The following is a 22,156-nucleotide window of genomic DNA, read 5'->3' on the forward strand; positions in this document are numbered from 1 at the left end:
TTTTAACATACTGTTATTCATAAATTCAAATGTAGCTTTGTTCAATTTGAGATTGAGTGCATATTTTTTTGCATCATCTAATTATTTATGCATGTTTATTATTTCATATTTTTCAGCACTGAGGTCTTGGTGGGAAGTTCCAAGTATTGCTCATTTCTGTTCATTATTTAGAGCGGCATTTGATCTCCCAGATTTTGACATAGAGGTAAACAATTGGTAGAGCGTAATCATTAATAACACAATTTAAATGCGCACATTTTCCATGTATCATTTGTATGACATGAATGTTGAGAGGATAAAAGACATGTACTATGTACTTTCATTTTATATTGTGTGATTTTTACTTCATTTAACTTCATGCTTATGTTATTATAGGGTTTCATTTTTCAAAAAAACACATCGAACTGGTATTAGTACATACATGACATACTATTTAATATTTGAACCAAATCACCATGCAATTTTTTTATTTTATTTTGAATTTAGATAATATAATGTTCATTTGTTTACAACATTGATTTAAAATTCAGCAGCATCAGCTTTATAATTCATGGTATTCAGTTTGTTAAGAACATGGCTGCTTTAGATTTCATGACTGATAATTTTAAACCTGCTTAATTAGATATATAGGCTCTTGACAGTCTTGTTGATTTATATTTATAATGTCATAACTATTTCACAATTAATAATCAGTGTAATACTTATAAGTATTTTTCATTTTTGAAAAGCTATAAATTAAGGAGGTAATATGTATCCTAAAAGGAAAGTAAAAAAATTTGCTGAACTAAACAGGTTTTACTGTAAATTTGTATACAAAGGGAGGTAACTCTTAAAAACTAAGGTAAATCATCATTTATTAGATTATGAATTAGACTTGACTGTTAATATTCCTGTCCTTTTATCAATAAATTGATTTCTGAAACTGAAATTTACAAGTCATTCCCATACAAATTTTTGTAATGTTGATCTTAGCCATCAGTTTGTCATTGATTATACAAACATTTTAAGCACAAACATTTATATGATTGGGGAACGATAAACACTTTATCAACCATTTAAATTAATTATAAAGTAATGCAGGGAACAAAATTATTCTGAAGGACACTGTTAATTTGTTGGGATTCATAGTTCAGATCTTTTCCCTATCCCATGCTGAACACTTCACACTGACACTACAATCAAAATAAATCCCAATTATAAAAATAATTACGGTAGTTCAGAAAAAGGGCAGGTTGGACTAAAGAGACCATTGCATATGCTTTTACAGTACACATAGATTTATATATATATTAGTATGTTATAGAATGATACCTTATTTTTGGATGCTTGCTAAAAATGAATTTATATTTTCAGGATTTAGAGAACTGTTTATATGCCTTCTGTGAAGATCAAGAAAGTCCATTTGTAATAGACTTAATCTGCAGACTACTTAGAGGATGCTATAGCAGAAAAGATATTGAGTATGTTAATATTATACAAGATCAAATGTAATGAATGAAACCTTCCAAAGTATGATATAATGAGCAGAAATAAGATACTATGCAGGGGCTAATTACGAAAGTTTGAAACCCACACCAAGAAGGTCTTGCAATATTTTTTACATTAACCCTTTCGCCGACGAGTCCCGGTTTACCGGGATTCACGCTTCAGACAGGTGACGATGAGTCCCGTTTTTACCGGGATCGGAATACCTCTTTTATATTTCCCGCTTAAACAGTGCAAACATGAGTTATCTTTCTTTGATGAATAACCCCGGATGAAAGTGTAAACATGGCGCTTCTTTTTGTTGAAAACCGTGTCAAAATCAGAGGAAATTTACGGAATTTACGAGAATTTGAAATGAGGGAACATTTTTTTTGAAAGAATATGGAAGTATTGAAGCCAAACTAGTAAACTTTTTTGACATAAAATGTCGTTTTATGTACAAAACACGTGGAATGGACATCGATCAGTGTGAGGAATTTGTACAGCCTCATAAAATTTTTCAAAATTTTGCCGTTTTGGGTTAAAAAAATTACGATTTGGGGTGAAAAAGTCGAATTTTGAGAATTTCACTTGGAAAATGCCGAAAATTTGAAAATTTGAATATTTTATGAAGAAAAAAATGCCAAAACATGAACAAAACTGTGAAAATGGTGTTAGTGAATGAAATACATACACAAATAATTATAAACAAGTTTTTATTGACATTTATTATGAAGATCTCCCACTTGAGTAATAGTAGCCAGGGAAGCCATCGTCTCACAATAGCTTCTGTCAGGGCAGCAATCGGTGAAAGGGTTAATACAATAAGGGATACGATTATTTTATTTCAATATTGGGCTTGGTCATGTTCGTGAAATGAATATTTTTCAAATTCAATAATAAAAATCATGGAATACCAAGGCTTTTCTTCATGTAAGTTTTGTAAATAATTTTGTAAAATTGACTGTTTTGAAAACAAAATTTGACTGTTTTGAAAATAATATGCTTGATACATGCATACAAAATTTGTCATCCATTAACTCATCAAGAGTCTTCCTTCAATTTTGACTGTCGATTTGGTATTTACAGATCATATAATTATGAAGTTTACTTGAAAGACATATTTAAATATCGAGCTGCTACTGAGGAAAAACAAGAAAATCCATTTGTGAATTCCGACTTCAAGTCATTAGATTTGAGAACTAAGGTTGAAGTACTCCATCAGTTGTGTGATTATCGTCTAGATGCTGCAGATGTTATGGACCAACTTAAGGTATTTAACATTGTATGTAAAAAATCGAATGTATTTTTTATAAGGGCTATTCCAGAAAAAAATGTATGGGGGGGGGGTTGGAAGGCAGTTTTTGTCAGGACCCGCCACCCAGACAATTGTAATTGAGAATTATAGTGCATTATAGTGTGAAAAGTTGCTCTGATACCCATCACCCATGTATTATTAATTTAATGTGCCTTCCAACTCCCCCATACATTTTTTTATGGAATAGCCCTAAAAGAAAGATAAATGTTACCATGATCAATGCATGCAACACAGATATTTCAAAAACGATCATGATTGCAAACACTTGCAGATTATTCTTTGTAAAAATCAAAAGATTAAATAATTTTTTCATTCATTTTATTGTCCCTATTGCAACACAGTTTTCAATATAAGACAGTTGTCTACTCAATAGGTCAAGCTAACTTAAAGTATATAACATTTATGTATGGATTTACCAGAAACAATCAACATTGATTAAAGATCTGCAATTAAAACTTAATTCTTTGAACTATGTCAGATGAGAATATTTAAATATTGAAAAATCAGATAAAATTATTTATGTATTAAAATTTCTCTTTTTTGAAAGGGATTGGAAGGTGATAACATGCGTGTGTCACCCCTGGGATCAGAGGATAGTGGTGCCACCTATTGGTATTTTTATGGAAACAGACTGTATAAGGAAGATCCAGAACCAGTTATTGAGGAAGAAAAGCCTGAAAAGAAAAAGTATACCTCCTTAGAATGTATTTGATAAAACCCCTTTCTTCTATTAGTATTAATGCTTTATCTAGGGATTTCAGTATTTGAATACTTGTTATAATTTTCATGCTACTGTTAAGAATAAGAGTTGTACATGCTTCCTTTGCCGAATTCTGACTAAAAGACAAGGATCGGGAAATTTTTTCACCTAAGTTCGGCCATTTTGTGATAACTTTAATGTTGGTGCCATTTTTCCAATATTCCCCCTGAGGCATTACAAAAGTTTAGTTATTAGGAGGACCCTCAGCATTATTACACTTTTCTGAAGTGGCAGTTTAATACAGGAAAGGGATAACAAAACAAAAAAAAAGTTCAAAATGACAATTAAGAAAACCGATCTCAACAAAATGACAGAAATTATTTCTGTAAAAATATAAAATTTGACCCAAATCCAAATCTGTCGTTAAGGAAAATGGATTTCAGAATCGGTCATGTCTGGCATATATGACCGTTTCCGGACCCTTGCTAAAAGAACTTGATTATGGAACAAGTCTGCTTATTACATTTTACATGTATATTATAGTTAAAAATCAAATATCCCCCAAAATCATTTTACCGATCCAGTCGTATTTATTCCTCAAATGCCACTGTGATACACATTTTGTTGTTTTATTATAACTTAGGAAAAAAGAAAAGGATAAAAAGGAAAGCAAAAAAACAGAAAAAAAATCCAAAGGGAAGAAAGGGAAAGCCCAGAAAAAGAAAACAGAGGAAACCCCTCGTTCAAGAAAAGGAAGAATATTGTCAAAAAAGAGACATTTTGGAGCAAGTGATAGGTATAGACCAAGTTATGATATTCAGTTGAAAAGGTTAAGACTATCTAGTAAAAATACACTAGGAAATTAAAATATTTTACAATGAAGTCCTGATGGATACATACTGTCATGTCCATGGTAAAACAAACATTGTTTGCCAGAATGAGTTTTGCTGTTTTTCTACTGATATGAGGTTGTTAGCTATACAGTTTGTCATGAATAGTTTGTCAACTTTGGTTTAAATGTTGATTCTAAATTATTGATGACTTAAATTTTTGTCACAAGATTTTTTGTGAATTGAAGGCTAGGAACATTATAGACAAAAGCAAATATATACAAAACTACAACAAATATATGATATGCTATAAAGATAAGGAGAAGTGGTATGATGCCAATATAGTACAACTACATTACGGCCACTACGCATAAAATTGTCATAACTAAGCAATGTTTGGCAGTCCTAAAAATGGGACAAAAATTCTGTAAAAGTTAGATTTTCATGTGAGGAAAATTCAAAAAAAATTGATGAAAAGCTTTGCTGTGGTAAATATTTAAGTGACACTTTGACATGCAAATTATGTCGGGATAATTTGTAAAAAGTGCTTGACAGTACTTAATTTATTTTTTGTTATTTTGTATCAGTGAGAAAGAAGAAGTTGAGGAAGATGAGGATAGTAGTAGTGAAGAAGATGTTACACCAGCAAAACAACCAAAATCTTCATCCAAAGGGAGACAATCAAGATCAACACGAAAATCTAAGACAGCTGAAAAAATGTAAGACAATGATATCTCTGCTTTGTATACTCATTCACTGCAAAGCTTAAAAAGATTTTCTCTAACCAGTGTTGCATACTTTTCCACCGCTCATTTAAAGAAGCTAATAAACATACACTGTATTTTCCGAATTGTTTGCTATGTTTTAGTTTTTGTGAAAAATATGACATGATCAATTTTGCAACTATAAAAACTCACTTTTTCATATTGATACCATTATTATTATGCAGAATTTACTGCCATCATAGTCATTAATCTGGCATTTGTGTCTTTTGTTCATCAATTGCAAAATAATAAAAAAGTGAATCTGTTGGTGAACACAGTATTAAACTGTTCCTTCTGATAAATACTGTCATTAAATCCAAAGAATAATAGATTTTCTCTGGTACTATAAAGATACTGTAAACCAGATGCAGTTTTGACATATTCACGATATTTGATTTACATTAGTTTTCTACTAGCAAAAATTTGATGTTTTAACTAACTTTCATTACAAGTATTATTGAAATGTTGTCATAACATAATTAATTATGATGTTTACATTACAAAGTGAAGAGGAACCAAAAGATACAGGAACCAGAAGATCTAGTAGAAGGTTGTCTGCCCTTAGCACACCTGTAAGAGAGAAGAAAACCAAAGGTGGTAAAAAAAACTCTACAGTTAATGGGTACGTCATTTTTACACCTTTTGTATTAGAAGCAGCATTTGGTTACACTTCAAGAACTTAAGAGTGAAAGAAACCTACATCTTGAGATGCATTAATTTGGATGCATCCCATGTAGTTGATTCCTTCTAATAAAATATTGTCACAATGAATAAAACTTACTTTGGATTATCAGTCTGTGCGAAGTCTGACCGAAAGAAATTTGACCTTTAAAATTTCTTTTCGGTCAGACATAAACTATTTGATGACAAATTTGGAAGACGGAGCATGAAAGGCTTTTTTTTACCCATATTATATATATATGGTCTAGTGAGACGGCTATAGTGCAGGCGATTTGGTGTCACGATATCTCAGTAGCATGGGTTCGAATCCCGGCGAGGGAAGAACAAAAAACTTGCAAAAGCAAATTTACAGATTTAATATTGTTGGATTGATGTTTAGACGAGTTGTCAATTTACAGATTTAACATTGTTAAATCTGTAAATTTGCTTTCGCAGGTTCAAATCCCGCTTTTGCAAATTTTTTGTTCTTCCCTCGCCAGGATTCGAACTCATGCTACTGAGATATCATGACACCAAATCGCCTGCACTGTAAACGGCACGCTAGACCACACGACCACCTGGGCTTCATAAAAATGAAGCTTTCAGTGGCCGGGTGTTACCTTTCCATGTCAGTTTTAATCTAGCGTCTTACTACACAGACCTGATTTTCTTCCGTTTTTTAGCGGAATTCCGCTTTCCGCTCGACTTCTTTCAGATTTCTTGCTTTGAATTCCGTTTTTTTATTTATCACGGCAAAACCGGATATTTTTCCGCTCTTCTCCGAATCCGATAAAAATTATATAAAAAAACTTCCAAAAGCGGAAATAAGCTCATTTTTGATTGGCCATAGCTATGTTTTAATAAAAGGACGAACGTGATTGGTCGAGATTTCAAAGTCAAGATGAAAGATGGTTTCCCGTGTTGTACTTCAGAGGGACTCATACAATTTGGAAGTTGACAAAGGTGTCAAAAACTGTTGGAAATGGGATTGGGTTGAACGTTCGGTTTATGGCAACCCAGTAGGCCAGTTTATTAGGAAAATTAACTCAAGAGGAATTGCCAGATGTGAGTTATGTCAAAAAGACATCAATTACGCTGGAAGAGGCTGGAAAAGTTTGGAGCAACACTTAACCAAAAAACTTCACCTGGACAATTTGAAAATGAGAAAAACAAATCACAGCCTGTCTGGTACGTTGAAATTTCTTTATTTATTTGTCTAAATGTTGTGTATCTATCTTTTAAGCAATGAGGTATGTTCTTTTAGGATAAGGAGAACTGTCCTACTCTCTTTGCTTTTCTTTCTTTGACCAAACTTTAAGGCCTGGGAAATTGGGGATAGGGGGGTATAAATTCTTAATTTCTATTGGCTACTATGCCCAAATTTTTTGTAGGTCTGGACTTAGTTTTTTTCTGCAAATATTTCTTCAAATGATGTATAAGTCAAAGGGATGAACACCAACACACAGGTTGGGAACAATCCCTAAAGAGGGATATCCCTTAAATGTCCCAACCTGACAAAAGCAATCATTACCACTTAATCTACAATATAAAAACATTTTAATGCTGTAGTCAGACATTTTTTCAAAATGCATCTCAAGTCTCGTTTAACTAGATTGACTTGTTGTTGTAATACTTAACTTGTTTTATTTTTAGGTGCATTTGGAGCAAAATTAGATACTCACCAAGGTATATATGGATTACATCCAATGTTCAAGTCATCTGCAGAACTAAAACAACCTGCACCAGCTTCACTTGCATCATTTCAGGATAGGGTAACAAATATGGAATCTATGGTAGTGGCATTTACTTCCGAAAACTCTCTATCTTTTTCCCTTGTGCCAAAAATGCTTGAATTGGCAAAAACTTTATCTGATGATAAAAAGGCTTTGGACTCCATCACTATGAACAGAACCACTGCTTCATATAAGACCCGTTTTGGCGTTGGAAAAACTTTTGAAGAAGATCTTATAAGATGTTTGAAGACAAGTTGCTTTTCCTTGAATATGGATGAAAGCACAAGTTCTAACTATCAAAAGGTGCTAACTATACTTGCTAGTTACTTCTGTAAAATCTCAAACAAAGTAGTGGTCAGGCATTTATCTTCCCTGACATGTGTTACTGTAAACAGTGAAGCTCTGTATACAAAAGTTGTGGATGTATTTGAAAAAAATGACATACCATGGAAAAACTTGACATCAATCTTAATGGATTCATGCAATGTCATGCGTGGTTCGAAATCTGGACTTGAGACCCGTATTAGAAGTCAGAAGGCTCCACACTTATTGGATGTTGATGGTGATACTTGTCATCATGTTCATAACTCAGCCAAAGCATTCTGCAAGCCATTTGATGGATTTATAGAACAGCTATACAATGACTTGTTTAATGATTTCAAGTGGTCTCCAGATTTAAGAGAGTTTTTTCAAGAAATTTGTACAATGCTCAACATAAAGTTTACCATGCCTCAAAGATATGTAGGTCACAGATGGCTTTCAGTTTACGATGTCACAGTAGATACTCTTAGACTTTTTGATGGATACACTGTGTTTTATGTGCCATGGATAGATGAAAAGATTCGTCACAAATACCTGATATCTGTTGTGGAAGTGTACCACAGGTTAGGTGTATCAGAGTCATCCAGAGCCAGGATTTTAGAAATAAGAAAGGTGGGTTTTTGATTTTATTTTTATTTAAATATTTTCAAGTTATTGTTATTTTTGTTAATTAATATTTGTAATTATTATCAAAAATGCCATTCACAAATTACCTGTATTCTTTATAGAAATTAAAGTACTTAATGTTTATTATATTGTTCATTTTATCAATGGGCTGTTATATAAATTATATAATAGCCCATTGATAAAATGGACTTCACATAAATTATTTATTGAATGACAAGCAGACAGAATTCTATAATACTGTTGTTGACATATTGTAATTGAATACAGGAATACTTATATTTCTTTCTTTTGTTTGTTATAATGTTTCAAGTGTTTTGATTTAATTATTTTTTGTTTGTTTTTAGTTTTGTTTTATTTTTACAGTGGATAATGTGGAGTCAATGTCCATTAAAGTAATGAAAGCAACACCAAACAACTTCTAGTATTAAGTAAGCAAATAAAGGTTTCAGTACAGCATCCAGTTCATGATAATTTTCAATAAATGTGTGGAAGGGTATTTATTTCTTAATTAAAAGTCCAAGTATTGGGTTCATTCTTAAACTGATTCTTTATCATGTTTGTAAATTATTGAATTTTTTTTCAGCATTTAATTTTGACCCACTTAGATGCTTAGAATTTTAAATGGAGAGGAAAAAAAATAAACAAAGTAAATTTTGTACATTTTTCATTTCTTAAAGAGAAAACAATCTGAAAATTCAACTGACTGACAACACAAAAAATCACATGCATAACAACACATATTGGGAATGACAAAGAGTCAATATATTTAAGCTCAATTTAACTATTGCCATTGCCTTGTTATTAATACTAAGACATTTATTAATTAAAACTATCATTTACAGTGTCTTCTGAAGAAAAATCTGACAAAAGATGGTCTTGAAAGAAAGAAGAGAATTGTTGGAAAAGTATTTTACGAGAGAAGTTATGCAAAAATGATAATGGGCCTGTATTCCTCAGTATTGCCTCTTTTGAAGCAGTTTGTCTTAACCTTTGAAATGAAAGAGCCAATGATTCATGAGCTGCATGAGCAATTAGTAAGTGCAAATGCAAAAAACAATGTCCCATATATACAGCAAAAAAAACACCAAAAAATATGAAGCTCAGCATGGTCTTCAACATTGACATACTTTTAAATTAATAATTTTACTTTTACAGATTTCTGACTTGGATGGAGAGTTGTCTCATTCACACTCATACCACACATATCACAAAATACCACATCTTCGATATTCCTGACTATATATAACTATTTGTTGTTAATATATTTCTTGATGAACACAAATTTCCCAGTGTAGCATACAGAGACAAATTTGTTATATTTTAATATGATAATAATTCTTTACAGGTCAAGTTATTTAGAGAGTTTCTTGCTTGTTATGTGAAACCTGAAATTTTGAAGTCAGCAACAACATCAGCAAAATTAAAGAGATTAGACATTTCAACAACAGCAAACTTCTTGAAAGCAGATAAAATGTTCATTGGGGTAAAATCATCACAAGTAATACAGAAGAATCAAAAAGATGTGGCAGTAAAAACATTTTTGCATAATGTAAGTTTTTTTAGAAACTATATATAATGTAAGTTTTTTTTAAAAACTTTATATGAAATAGAAAGGATATAGGGTATTCATCAAAAAGACAACATCACAATAAAATAAAGCATTGCAAAAATGCCGTCACAAAGGGGTCCCTTTTGTGGCCTTCAACAGTGAGCAAGAGCCCATACACACAACAAGCACTAAATATACCCTAGATAAATCTCAATCATTAAATTAAAGTCACCAGAAGTCTCAGAACAAAGTATCCAATATCAAAAACTAATAACAAATAACAATGAGTTGACAAGTGTAAATTTCAAACATAACAAGCTACAAGAACATTTCAAATTTGATAATAATCTCAGTTTGCCAAAGAAAAACATACAAAAAAATTAATCGACTAACATGATTGTCCATTAACATATACATCAAGAAATCATAATTTTGCATTTTTTATATTAAATCACATGTGTATATGGAAATATTAGGTTATAGAAGGAATTATATACAAAATAACAAGTGCAGTAATGTAAGTTTTGGTTGTTCAATTTATTTGAGCAATTGTTATATTTTTTTTATACAATATTTTTCAGGTTCAAGATGCCTATAAAAATTGTGGACTCACCCTTCAGAATAAGCTTCCAATTACAAATGTTTTCTTGAAAGCAGTTTCAGCTATTCACCCAGATGCAAAAGGCCATACCTGTACATTGATTTACTTACAAAAATTGCCAAGTCTTGCAACAAATGTGCTTGAAGAAGATGAAATAGAAAACTATGATTTGGAAATTAGAAAATTTCAGACAGATGAATCAATTGTGGAGTTGAAAGATGATGAAAGAATTGATGTATGGTGGGGCAAAGATGGTATTGTAAAGAAGTATCCACTTCTTTCAAAAATGGCTCAATCACTGCTTAGTTGTTTTCATGGACCACAAGTAGAATCTAGTTTCAACATAATGAATGACATTATAGATTGTAAATCTGGAAGTATTAACATTTCAACATACAATGCTATTCAGAATATAAAATACAGTTTGAAAGCAACTGAGAAAACAGCTGTAGAGTACTACAAGAAAAAAGATGTATTACATGAAAAGATAGATCCTCACCTGTGTAAAAATATGAAAACTGCTTGTAAGCAGTACAAGGAAGAACTGCTCAAACAGAAATTAATCAATGAGGAAAAAAAAGCAAACTTACAAATCAAATCGCAGGAAAAAACAGTTTCCAAGAGAAAAGCAAAAGAATTGATTGAAAAAGCAGCCAAAAGAGCAAGATTAGGACACATTACCTCAGCTTTTCAAAAGACAAAAGGACACTAGTGACAATGAAATCAATGAATTATGGAAATGAAATTGCCATTATATATTATTTATACACCATAAATGTTTACCCTTATTAAATATTAATTATTTCCTTTTCCTATTTATTATCAGAAGTTGTCAGCAATTGAGAAAGTATTTTTTTCTCTTCTTAAAATCTAAAAATGATAGAAGTTATATCATATTGAACATTTTTTTGAAAAATGGGGAAAAATCTTATATAAAAACAATGTTTTTTAAAACTAAATTTAAGTGCCAGGAATAGCCCAGATTGCATAATTTTGCACCATTTATCCCAAAATTTTATGGGGGCCTTGAGCGGCCCCCAGACCCCCAGCCGTGAAGGCCACCTCGCTGCGCGAGGTGGTTTGGGTCGCTACGCGACCCAGTCTGACTCAATATAATAATATTTCAGCTTTTTAGCTCACCTGGCCCGAAGGGCCAAGTGAGCTATTCCCATCACTTTGCGTCCGGCGTCCGTCGTCGTCGTCCGTCGTCATCCGTCGTCGTTAACTTTTACAAAAATCTTCTCCTCTGAAACTACTGGGCCAAATTTAACCAAACTTGACCAAAATCATCATTGGGGTATCTAGTTTAAAAAATGTGTGGCGTGACCCGGTCAACCAACCAAGATGGCCGCCACGGCTAAAAATAGAACATAGGGGTAAAATACAGTTTTTGGCTTATAACTCAAAAACCAAAGCATTTAGAGGAAATCTGACATGGGGTAAATATGTTTATCAGGTCAAGATCTATCTGCCCTGAAATTTTCAGATGAATCGGTCAACCCGTTGTTGGGTTGCTGCCCCTGAATTGGTCATTTTGAGGAAATTTTACTGTTTTTGGTTATTATCTTGAATATTATTATAGATAGAGATAAACTGTAAACAGCAATAATGTTTAGCAAAGTTAGATTTACAAATAAGTAAACATGACCGAAATGGTCAGTTGACCCATTTAGGAGTTATTGCCCTTTATAGTCAATTTTTAACCATTTTTCATAAATATAAGTAATCTTTTACAAAAATCTTCTCCTCTGAAACTACTGGGCCAAATTAATCCAAACTTTGCCACAATCATCTTTGGGGTATCTAGTTTAAAAAATGTGTGGCGTGACCCGGTCAACCAACCAAGATGGCCGCCACGGCTAAAAATAGAACATAGGGGTAAAATGCAGTTTTTGGCTAATAACTCAAAAACCAAAGCATTTAGAGCAAATCTGACATGGGGTAAAAATGTTTATCAGGTCAAGATCTATCTGCCCTGAAATTTTCAGATGAATTGGTCAATCGGTTGTTGGGTTGCTGCCCCTGAATTGGTAATTTTGAGGACATTTTGCTGTTTTTGGTTATTATCTTGAATATTATTATAGATAGAGAGAAACTGTAAACAGCAATAATGTTCAGCAAAGTAAGATCTACAAATAAGTCAACATGACCAAAATGGTCAGTTGACCCGTTTAGGAGTTATTGCCCTTTATAGTCAATTTTTAACCATTTTTCGTAAATTAAGTAATCTTTTACAAAAATCTTCTCCTCTGAAACTACTGGGCCAAATTAATCCAAACTTGGCCACAATCATCTTTGGGGTAGCTAGTTTAAAAATGTGTGGCGTGACCTGGTCAACCAACCAAGATGGCCGCCACCACTAAAAATAGAACATAGGGGTAAAATGCAGTTTTTGGCTTATAACTCAAAAACCAAAGCATTTTGGGGAAATCTGACATGGGATAAAAATGTTTATCAGGTCAAGATCTATCTGCCCTGAAATTTTCAGATGAATTGGTCAATCGGTTGTTGGGTTGCTGCCCCTGAATTGGTAATTTTGAGGACATTTTGCTGTTTTTGGTTATTATCTTGAATATTATTATAGATAGAGATAAATTGTAAACAGCAATAATGTTCAGCAAAGTAAGATCTACAAATAAGTCAACATGACCAAAATGGTCAGTTGACCCCTTTAGGAGTTATTGCCCTTTATAGTCAATCTTTAACCATTTTTCATAAATCTTAAGTAATCTTTTACAAAATCTCCACTGAAACTACTAGGCCACAATCATCTTTGGGGTATCTAGTTTGAAAAATGTGTCCGATGACCTGGCCATTCAACCAAGATGGCCGCCACGACTAAAAATAGAACATAGGGGTAAAATGCAGTTTTTGGCTTATAACTATGAAACCAAAGCATCTAGAGCAAATCTGACAAGAAGTTAAATTGTTAATCAAGTCAATATCTATCTGCCCTGAATTTTTCAGATGAATTGGACAACTGGTTGTTGGGTTGCTGCCCTCCAATTGGTAATTTTTAAAGAAATTTTGCCGTTTTTGGTTATCTTGAATACTATTATAGATAGCGATAAACTGTAAACAGCAATAATGTTCAGCAAAGTAAGATCTACAAATAAGTCAACATGACCTAAATGGTCAATTGACCCCTTAAGGAGTTATTGCCCTTTATAGTCAATTTTTAACAATTTTCATTAATTTGGTAAATTTATGTAAATTTTTACCAAATATTTTTCTCTGTTACTAATGGGCAAAGTTCATTATAGATATAATTGTAAGAAGCAAGAATGTTCAGTAAAGTCAGAACTTCAAACACATCACCATCACCAAAATACAATTTTGTCATGAATCCATTTGTGTCCTTTGTTTAATATGCACATAGACCAAGGTGAGCGACACAGGCTCTTTAGAGCCTCTAGTTTATGTTAGGGAGTGTTTGAGATGAATATTTTGTCTTTAAAACGTACAAAGCAAGAGTATTTGATACATCATCTCGCTTCAGATTCTATCATTTAATATAGCAAAGCTACAGGTTGACTTTATAGCATAAAAAAATCACAGTACTAAAAGATGAAATATAGGGGTCAAGTGAAATACCTATCCAATGGACCACAAAATCAGAGTAGGTGTGTTCGAATAGCTATTTTACTAAAAGTGCTTAACGACAGTCTCTAAGTTGGATCTTTGGAAAAAAAAATTGTCTTCCATTTCCACGATTGTGAAAATGAACTGGCGTAATGGGGAGATAATTTCGACGAAGTAGAATCCTGTCTGTATTGTATATTTACAGGTAAGGAAACATGTGAGAATATGTGTCATACGATGTTTTGAAATTAAGTGTCCTTAACCTCAAACATAACGTCCAATAAAATTTAAGTATGATGTATACAAGCTGAAGCCCCGCCTATCTTAATTGTCATGCTTGAGCAAACACTGATACAAACAAAGCAAGCAAGCCAAACAAAGATTTGTCTTGCTAGCATTAATGTAAAAGCTGTAAAAGTTGTATGATAATATGAGATACAAGTAAAAAATTAAAAAAATAGAAAATTAAAAGTATTCTTTCCTCTGTTTTAAATGTTGTGTAAAATTAAATTGTTATTTATTGTAATTTTAGGAATTTATCCGATGACGATAGTGATGATGATTGGAACACACCTTTATCTAAGACAATGGAGAAAACACCAACCTCATCTAGAGGCCGTGGCAGGAAAGCAAGGCAGACTTCTGTTGAGAGGTCAGTTCTACAAATATGTTAAAAGGAGGGTTTTCATAATGTAAAAGGGCTTAAACATATAAAATATCAGGAACACAAATGAATTAGCATATGAAAATCTAAGGCTAGGACAAAAACCTAAGGACAAGTATAAAGACACATGTACACCTGTACAACCTAGAGGAAATTGTTTTCTAAATATAAAGGTGGAGTATTGTTAATCAGACGCTAAGGTATTTCTAAAATTGCAGATTCTACAGAGATCAGTTAAAATAAAGTAAGTGGGCTAATTAAGAAAATATGAATACATCATTGTTTTGGACATCAATGATTGGGTTTTTCATGTCTTGATCAACAATAATTGGTTTCTAATGTTTTGGATATCACTGATTGGTTTTGTTTATGTTGACACATCACTGATTTGCCATGGGATTATTTATGATCTCAAAACTGCTGAATTGATGTTATCAAGTTGAAGAAGTGTTAAATGTATACCTAGGCTTATTGTTTACATGAGATGTGTTTGCCGACGTCAAAAGAGGTGTTTTTCATTTTCTATCCTGACACACTGCTGGAAGTTTTACCAATATAAAGGACACTCCAACATTACATTTTGTAGATGTGTTCAAAATTTGATTTTTACTGGTATTTTGCCTCTCTTGTCATGCTTTTGTGCCTAACAAATTGCAAAATGCTAAACAATGATTATTTTGTAGTGCTGAGTGTGAAGCAGAAGAAAGTGAAAAACCAAAAAAGAGAGGAAAACCCAGGAATTCTGTGAAGATTACACCAGATTCCTCAGTTAATGGGTAATTATGACTCCATTACACAAAACAGCTTGAACTGTTAGTGATTTAAGCTTAACCTCCTCTCAATTTTGATAAATCTTTTTATACTTTAAAATCATGCTACAAATCTACCTATACTTTTTACTATAACTTCATTTGGAGATTACTGGTATTAATGAGCATTGTTGGAAGTTGATTTGATTTTGATTTTTGGTGTTTTAAAGCCACTTTTAAGCACCGCATATAGGCTATTTCGTGGAGGAAACTGGAGTGCCCAGAGAAAACCACAGACCTTCGATAGGAAAACTGACAATCCTAGTCTATTAAGATTGGAGTCGAGTGTACCAGCACTATTGAGGTTCGAACTCACAACCTCAGTGTTGACTGACTAGTGATTACAGTAGTTACTACTTGGACCACTCTGCCACCGAGGCCCCTGTTGGAAGTTGAAAATAAATACCTAATTTTCTTTCATATTTTAAAGTGTTGATATGTCTTATTATAGCAGAATAAAGGTTTGTATATATACACACATGTTGTATGATTGCAAATGAAACAACTCTCCACAGCAGGTCAAATGACTCAGAAATTTAGAACTATAGGTCACTGTACAGCCTTCAACAATGAGCTATGTCTATACCTTGTTAATAATTATAGTACATCCTTATGATATACATTGATAAGTCTGTCACAAAATATTAAGTATTGTGATTGTTTATTATAGTGATGCTGACGACCAGAACTTAGATGACATGATGGATGAAGATTTAGATATGAGGTTTAATAAGATAAAGAACAAAGTTAGAGGTCAAGGCAGCAGCCGTCAAAGTTCAAGGAGAAATAGCATAGAGAACAAAGAGTGAGTGCTGTATCTTTAATATCCCACAGAAACATTAAAACATTTGCAAGGAGTTCAAAAATATGATAATGATATTTAAAGACAGAATTTCATCAGACAATTGTGTAAACAGCATTTAACCCTTTTGCCAAAGAATCTATGTTTACCAGGATTCACTCTTTAGACATTTGACAATGATCCCAGAATACATCTTTTATATTTGCTGCTGAAAAAACATTGAGAACACAAGTTATCTCTCTTTGTTTAATGCCTGGATGAAAGTGTAAACATATTGAAAATTTACAAATTTTACTTTGAATAGAGGGAACATTTTTTTTTAAGAATTTGAAACCAGACTAGTATACTATTTTGACATAAAACACCTTCAACTGTTGTCTGCTCTATGGTCAGGTTGTTGTCTCTTTGACACATTCCCTATTTTTGAAGTAATGAGTTTAATAGAAAAAAGTGGAAATTATCATATCATGTTAAACTAGTATGACATCTTATTCACAGAGGTCAATTTTAAATTAAAAAAAATTGTAGTGTAATTAACTATTTTATTTTGCCAATTAATTTGCTAACAGAACATTGGAAGTTGATAGTAAAAATGATGATGCAACTGAAAAGACGGTAGAAATAAAAGAAGGAACAAATGGAATAGAAGAACCAATGGAAACAGATGACCCTCAGGAAGATGAGGTTAAAGACGTTGATAATGCAGCAGATATGAAAGATGTTGAAAATAAAACTGAAATAAACACTGCTTCAAATGAAACCGACCTAAAGGTTGACACTGATAACCAACTATCAACAGATAAACAAGATTCAGGGTAATTTTATAATTGTTTTATAGTGACTTGAGTAACACCGGTATCACTCAGATTACAATTCTGAAAACGGGTCATTTTCGGAATTCCTGGGTTATTCAATGACCTGGCAGGTGTCCCTGGTGATCCCTCAGAATTGTGAAAATCTTGGGTCACATCCGCACAATACGGGTCAGTTGACAGGTATGATATCACAATAACAATAAAGTTACCTTAATTTTGGACAAGGTAAATGGCATGAAGCCAAATTTATCAACTTCTTTTGTATGAATGGGATAAACTGACCTTTCAATTCTCAAGGCTAAATAAGTATTTTATAGGCTAAATACAAACTTACCTGTCAAGGTAGAATTGTAATCTGAGTGATACCAGTCTTACTAAAGTCACCATAATTATTGTCTCCCTTTAGATGAAGGTTGTGTCATAGATAAAAAAAAAAAAAAAAAAAAAAAAAAAAAAGTCAGGAGCCCTGGCCTTTGTTTGTCTGGTTTGACTTTTGATTATAGTTCATTTATATATTTTGGAGTTTAGTATGATGTCCATTATCACATTTTCGTTTAGGAGCTAAGTGGAGCGCGCCTCCAGGTGCAGGATTTTGTCACTGTATTGAAAACCCATTGGTGGCCTTCGGTTGTTTTCTGCTCTTTGGTCAGGTTGTTGTCTTTTTGACACATTCCCCATTTCCATTCTCAATTTTACCTATTCATACATACAGACTTTAAACTGGTCATGGAATTAAATGTGTTACTTATTAATAGATGTGATGAAATCAACAGTACAAGTAAAACTGGAAATAAATTATTTTTTTCAATTTTAGGGAAGATGATACCAAGCCTGATGTTAAATCAGAACAAGAAGAACAAGAAAAGAAAGATGTTGATAGTTCTGTACCAAATACTAATAATAACCATGACAGGTAAATTGTGTTAAAACAACTAAAATGATGACCTCTAGCCTTACCTTTTTTCACATTTTAATATCGGCTTATTTATATGTATGTTTCCGGAATCATGGAATGTTTGATATTTCTAAAAAAAAAAAAAAAGTTTGAAAATTAATTCACCTGTAGTTTATTTCAGTATCATTTAATGTGTCTAACTGGACATATTTTGGCTACTAAATAAATAACCACAATTCTTAAACTTGAAGTCGGTATACTTTTTGATCGTCTTGTACAGATTTCAAATTTGAAGCACCATTTGAATTATAAATGTATGTAGAGTTACTTCCCATTGATTTGAATATTCCTGCTGAAAAAAAAATCTACTTTCTTTTATAGAATTGAGTGAGTTAGTACTTTAAAATTATATGAATAAATGTAGACATGGTGTAAATATTATTTAGACAGTGCTTTAACTAAACAATGAGACAGCTAAGACATGTAGATGCAAGCATTCAAAATAAAGAAGATATGGTATGATTGCCACTGAGTCTGTTATCACACAGCCTTCTACAATGCGAAAAAACCCATATCATACAGTCAGCTATGACTTGACAAATCTTGAAACAAGGGGGAAAAAATAATGGCCTGATTTATGGCAAAACAAATGAATAAAAAACAAATGAAACAAACAGCAACTACTGAATTACGGGCTCTAACCTTTGAACAGGCATATAAAAAATGTGGCAGAGTTAAACGTGTTTTGGGAAACTCACCCCTTCTTAAACCTGAAGCAATGGTGTAACAAAACAACATAAGAATAAACTCTGAAGATCAGTTGAAAATGGCTAAAATCATCAGAAAGTCATGAAGCACAAAAATGTCTAACATAAATCTAAGAATACTTACAAATGCTTAAAGCTAGTTCAAAGCCAATTACAAGTAATTCATCTATCGTGTTATTCCAGACTGAAAAAAAGCCTTATATTGTCTCTTAATGGTCATTAAATGTCTTTAATAATCAAGCGATTACATTTAGCCTAAAAATATGGTAATCTGATTGCAAATTATTGTCTGTTTCAGTGAATCACAAGAAAGTGAAATTAAAGAGGAAGTAAAAAATGAAATTAAATCTGAATCTGAAGTAAAAAATGAAATTAAATCTGAATCTACTGAAGTTAAAAATGAAATCAAATCTGAATCTACTGAAGTAAAAGAAGAAAATTCCAATATGACTTGTGATGAAGATGATTTAAATGTAACTGATTCTAATGAACATGACAGTGAAGTGAAGTTTGAGGACAAAGCACCCCCTAAACCATTATATCATAACCCACGATGGCACCTTGTGTGCTGTACCCTGGAGGAATGGATATCAGTGTCTGAATCGTTAAAGGATAACACAACAAAGAATGGAAAAGACCTGTATAAATGCATTGTCAATGATTTCTTACCTGAGATGCCAGCCATCTTGGAAGCCAGGGTAAGTTTACATTTATTTATGTTGTTGAATTTTATAGTTTTCATGGTTTATAGTAATTTGGATTTTGCTTTATAGCAAATGTGAACTATTTTATATCAATTTCTATTCTTTTTCTTATTTATGTCATTGTTTCTCTGAACTTCCAACTTAGATAATTTTAAAATTCTTAGCTCAATCTAGGATATACTTTACACAGCTATAATACATTAACAGACAAAGTAAGCTCTGATTTTGAAGATTGCAGAACTAATGAAATGAACCAGAATGAGAATATTGACTTGATGCATCTCATCAAAACTCATTTATAATCTTGAACCATCCGTTGTGTGTGTAGCAGTCACTTACAGTTCCTAAAAAAAAATCTATTTTGTTGCCTTTCTTGATCACATACAAAGTACATTTGTACAAATGATAGTATGTAATGCAATTGTTAAGTTATTGTCTCCAACTCTCCATTATACCATGGTATTGTATCTCATTTGTTTGTAAGTTTTAATTGTCATATCTTATATCCATGTAGCATTTCATTGGTTCTTGCAAAAATTGGTTCACTGCTACAGGAAAAGTTGTCAGTTATGCACACCTCATGACGTCACTTACCGGTTAGAGTTAATCACCAGTATCCCTTTACTATCAAGCATCTTTGTGATTGTCATTATGCAGGATAAACTAGAAATAGTTTTTAGTGGAAGAAGACGTCAAGTCTTCTGAAGACTTAAGGGGCTGACCTTTGGCATTGAGCCTCCGTATGCCGCATTCGTTTCGTGTATTACAATTTCATAACTTAAGATTCCGGACACCGATTTTTACACATGATTAGGCATCTGAATCATTTAATTTGTAAATTAGGATTGAAAAACAATCACTATCGTAAATATGACCCTTTTATTTATGTAAATTATCAGATTTCATCTCATCCACATGAACGTTATTTGTTTACTTGTCACAGGATGTTTTAACTGTAGATATTTGTATTACGCATGCGTGAATTTGGTATCGGGACAACTCGCCCTGTTTACAAGTTCGCCCTTGAAGTTACGAATTTGCAATCCTGCAGACAAGAAGATTTTGTTTTTTTGTAAATAAAAAGGATATATTTCTTATTAAATTGTTGTCTTAATTCATTGTTTTCCTTTGTCATGTGAATTAGATGCCCTTCTACTCCAAATGGTTTGAATCTATTTATAAAATTATTCAAGACTCAGTTGACAAGAGCAATACGTTGCTGTTTGGAGAATGTGATTAAAATCTAAGCTCATAGAAAAAGAAATATAATTGAAACTCAATGTACCTCCTTCTGAAGAATGTATTGCAATATAAATATAAATTCCTTTTGACAAGAGAAATCTGACTTTTGTCAGAAATATTTTTTTCACATGTGCAAAGGTAATCACATGTGTCGGCCATATTGGTTTGTTTACAACTATGTGAAGAACCATGACCTAAACATAAATAGTCTCTGAAAGCGTAAACTTCAAGCAATACTATTTTATCAATCATGAATATTTTCATAAATTTAAATTTGATTATTTAAAGAAATAAAATTATAACAATTACGATTTTTTATAAGAGATTCTACACAGACATGCTTTAATCTATTTATAGCCAAATTAGTTTACCTGTGTGAAAATGTAAATAATTTGTTTACTAAACAAGTAAAGACAAACTATGGATGGAAGATAATAATTTACATAAATACTTCAGGACATTTAATTGATTTTAATAAATATAGGATTTAAAAACTGCAAGTGGAAACAAATTTATTCATTAGCTACATAATCAGCTGATAATTTTATTTCACAAACATCGTGGTGATGTTATTGATAAAAATCACTCCATCAATCCTCCAGCCCTTTCACATATTAAGCAATAGATCTACTTATTATTGTAGAATATTTAATGAATATACATTCATCGTCTTATTGAATATATCGGGTAATCAGATATTTTTAGCTGACAATCTGGGTATAATCCCATTGGCCGGAGTCTACTGTACTACCAAAAACATGATAAAGATAGTAAATAGTATTTTTTCACTAATTTATTGACAATTTATTGACATAATACTGGTTGTAACATTTTTTTTTTGTATTTAGGTTGGGACCCCCACCCCCCCCCCCCCCCCCCCCCACCCCAATTATGAGTGGTGTCCCTTAAATGAGGGACTGTCCCTAAAACAAGGGGTCATTTTACTGTTGAAAAAAAATAAAGTACATTTTGAAGATTTTTATTAAACTCAAAAGTGGGAAAATTCATATTTGGAACAACTTTTCTAAATGAGGGGTCAAATTATTAAAAAAGATATAAGTTTAGAAACAACAGAAAATTCTTTTGACACGTTTTGACTATTCAGTACTTAATAGATGCATAGTTCTTGGGGAAAAGTTTCATCAAATAATATGAATATAAATGACTTTTTTGGTGCTCATTTTTTTACAGTGGGTTATACTGATCTTCCAGTTAGGTTAATCTCATTTGGAGTGTTGTTCCCAACCTGTTAAAGGTCCATCTTTGTGCATAATTTAAAATTGGAAATTTCAACAAGCATCTAATATTC

At 32.3% G+C, this 22,156-nt stretch overlaps 2 protein-coding genes across 3 annotated transcripts in view; both read left to right on the plus strand.

The window, feature by feature from the left end:
- Positions 1-22,156, plus strand: part of LOC139481078 (uncharacterized) — a 57,103-nt gene that overhangs the window by 309 nt on the left and 34,638 nt on the right. For both annotated transcript variants that reach the window (XM_071264153.1, XM_071264154.1), the window contains exons 2-14: positions 117-205; positions 1,354-1,460; positions 2,554-2,737; positions 3,330-3,469; positions 4,126-4,278; positions 4,900-5,031; positions 5,582-5,698; positions 14,682-14,801; positions 15,497-15,589; positions 16,293-16,427; positions 16,994-17,239; positions 18,054-18,152; positions 19,200-19,599. In XM_071264153.1, the coding sequence (XP_071120254.1) occupies positions 117-205; positions 1,354-1,460; positions 2,554-2,737; positions 3,330-3,469; positions 4,126-4,278; positions 4,900-5,031; positions 5,582-5,698; positions 14,682-14,801; positions 15,497-15,589; positions 16,293-16,427; positions 16,994-17,239; positions 18,054-18,152; positions 19,200-19,599 (2,015 nt within the window). The remainder of the gene's footprint in view (positions 1-116; positions 206-1,353; positions 1,461-2,553; positions 2,738-3,329; positions 3,470-4,125; positions 4,279-4,899; positions 5,032-5,581; positions 5,699-14,681; positions 14,802-15,496; positions 15,590-16,292; positions 16,428-16,993; positions 17,240-18,053; positions 18,153-19,199; positions 19,600-22,156) is intronic.
- LOC139481080 (uncharacterized) lies at positions 6,393-11,036 on the plus strand. Its single transcript, XM_071264159.1, has 6 exons — positions 6,393-6,924; positions 7,390-8,402; positions 8,781-8,845; positions 9,260-9,451; positions 9,763-9,966; positions 10,548-11,036. Exons 1-3 carry the CDS (start codon positions 6,645-6,647, stop codon positions 8,811-8,813), a joined length of 1,326 nt encoding a protein of 441 aa, XP_071120260.1. The 5' UTR covers positions 6,393-6,644; the 3' UTR covers positions 8,814-8,845; positions 9,260-9,451; positions 9,763-9,966; positions 10,548-11,036.

The sequence above is a fragment of the Mytilus edulis genome, chromosome 7 (assembly GCF_963676685.1).
Source record: "Mytilus edulis chromosome 7, xbMytEdul2.2, whole genome shotgun sequence".
In the NCBI taxonomy this organism is placed as follows: domain Eukaryota; kingdom Metazoa; phylum Mollusca; class Bivalvia; order Mytilida; family Mytilidae; genus Mytilus; species Mytilus edulis.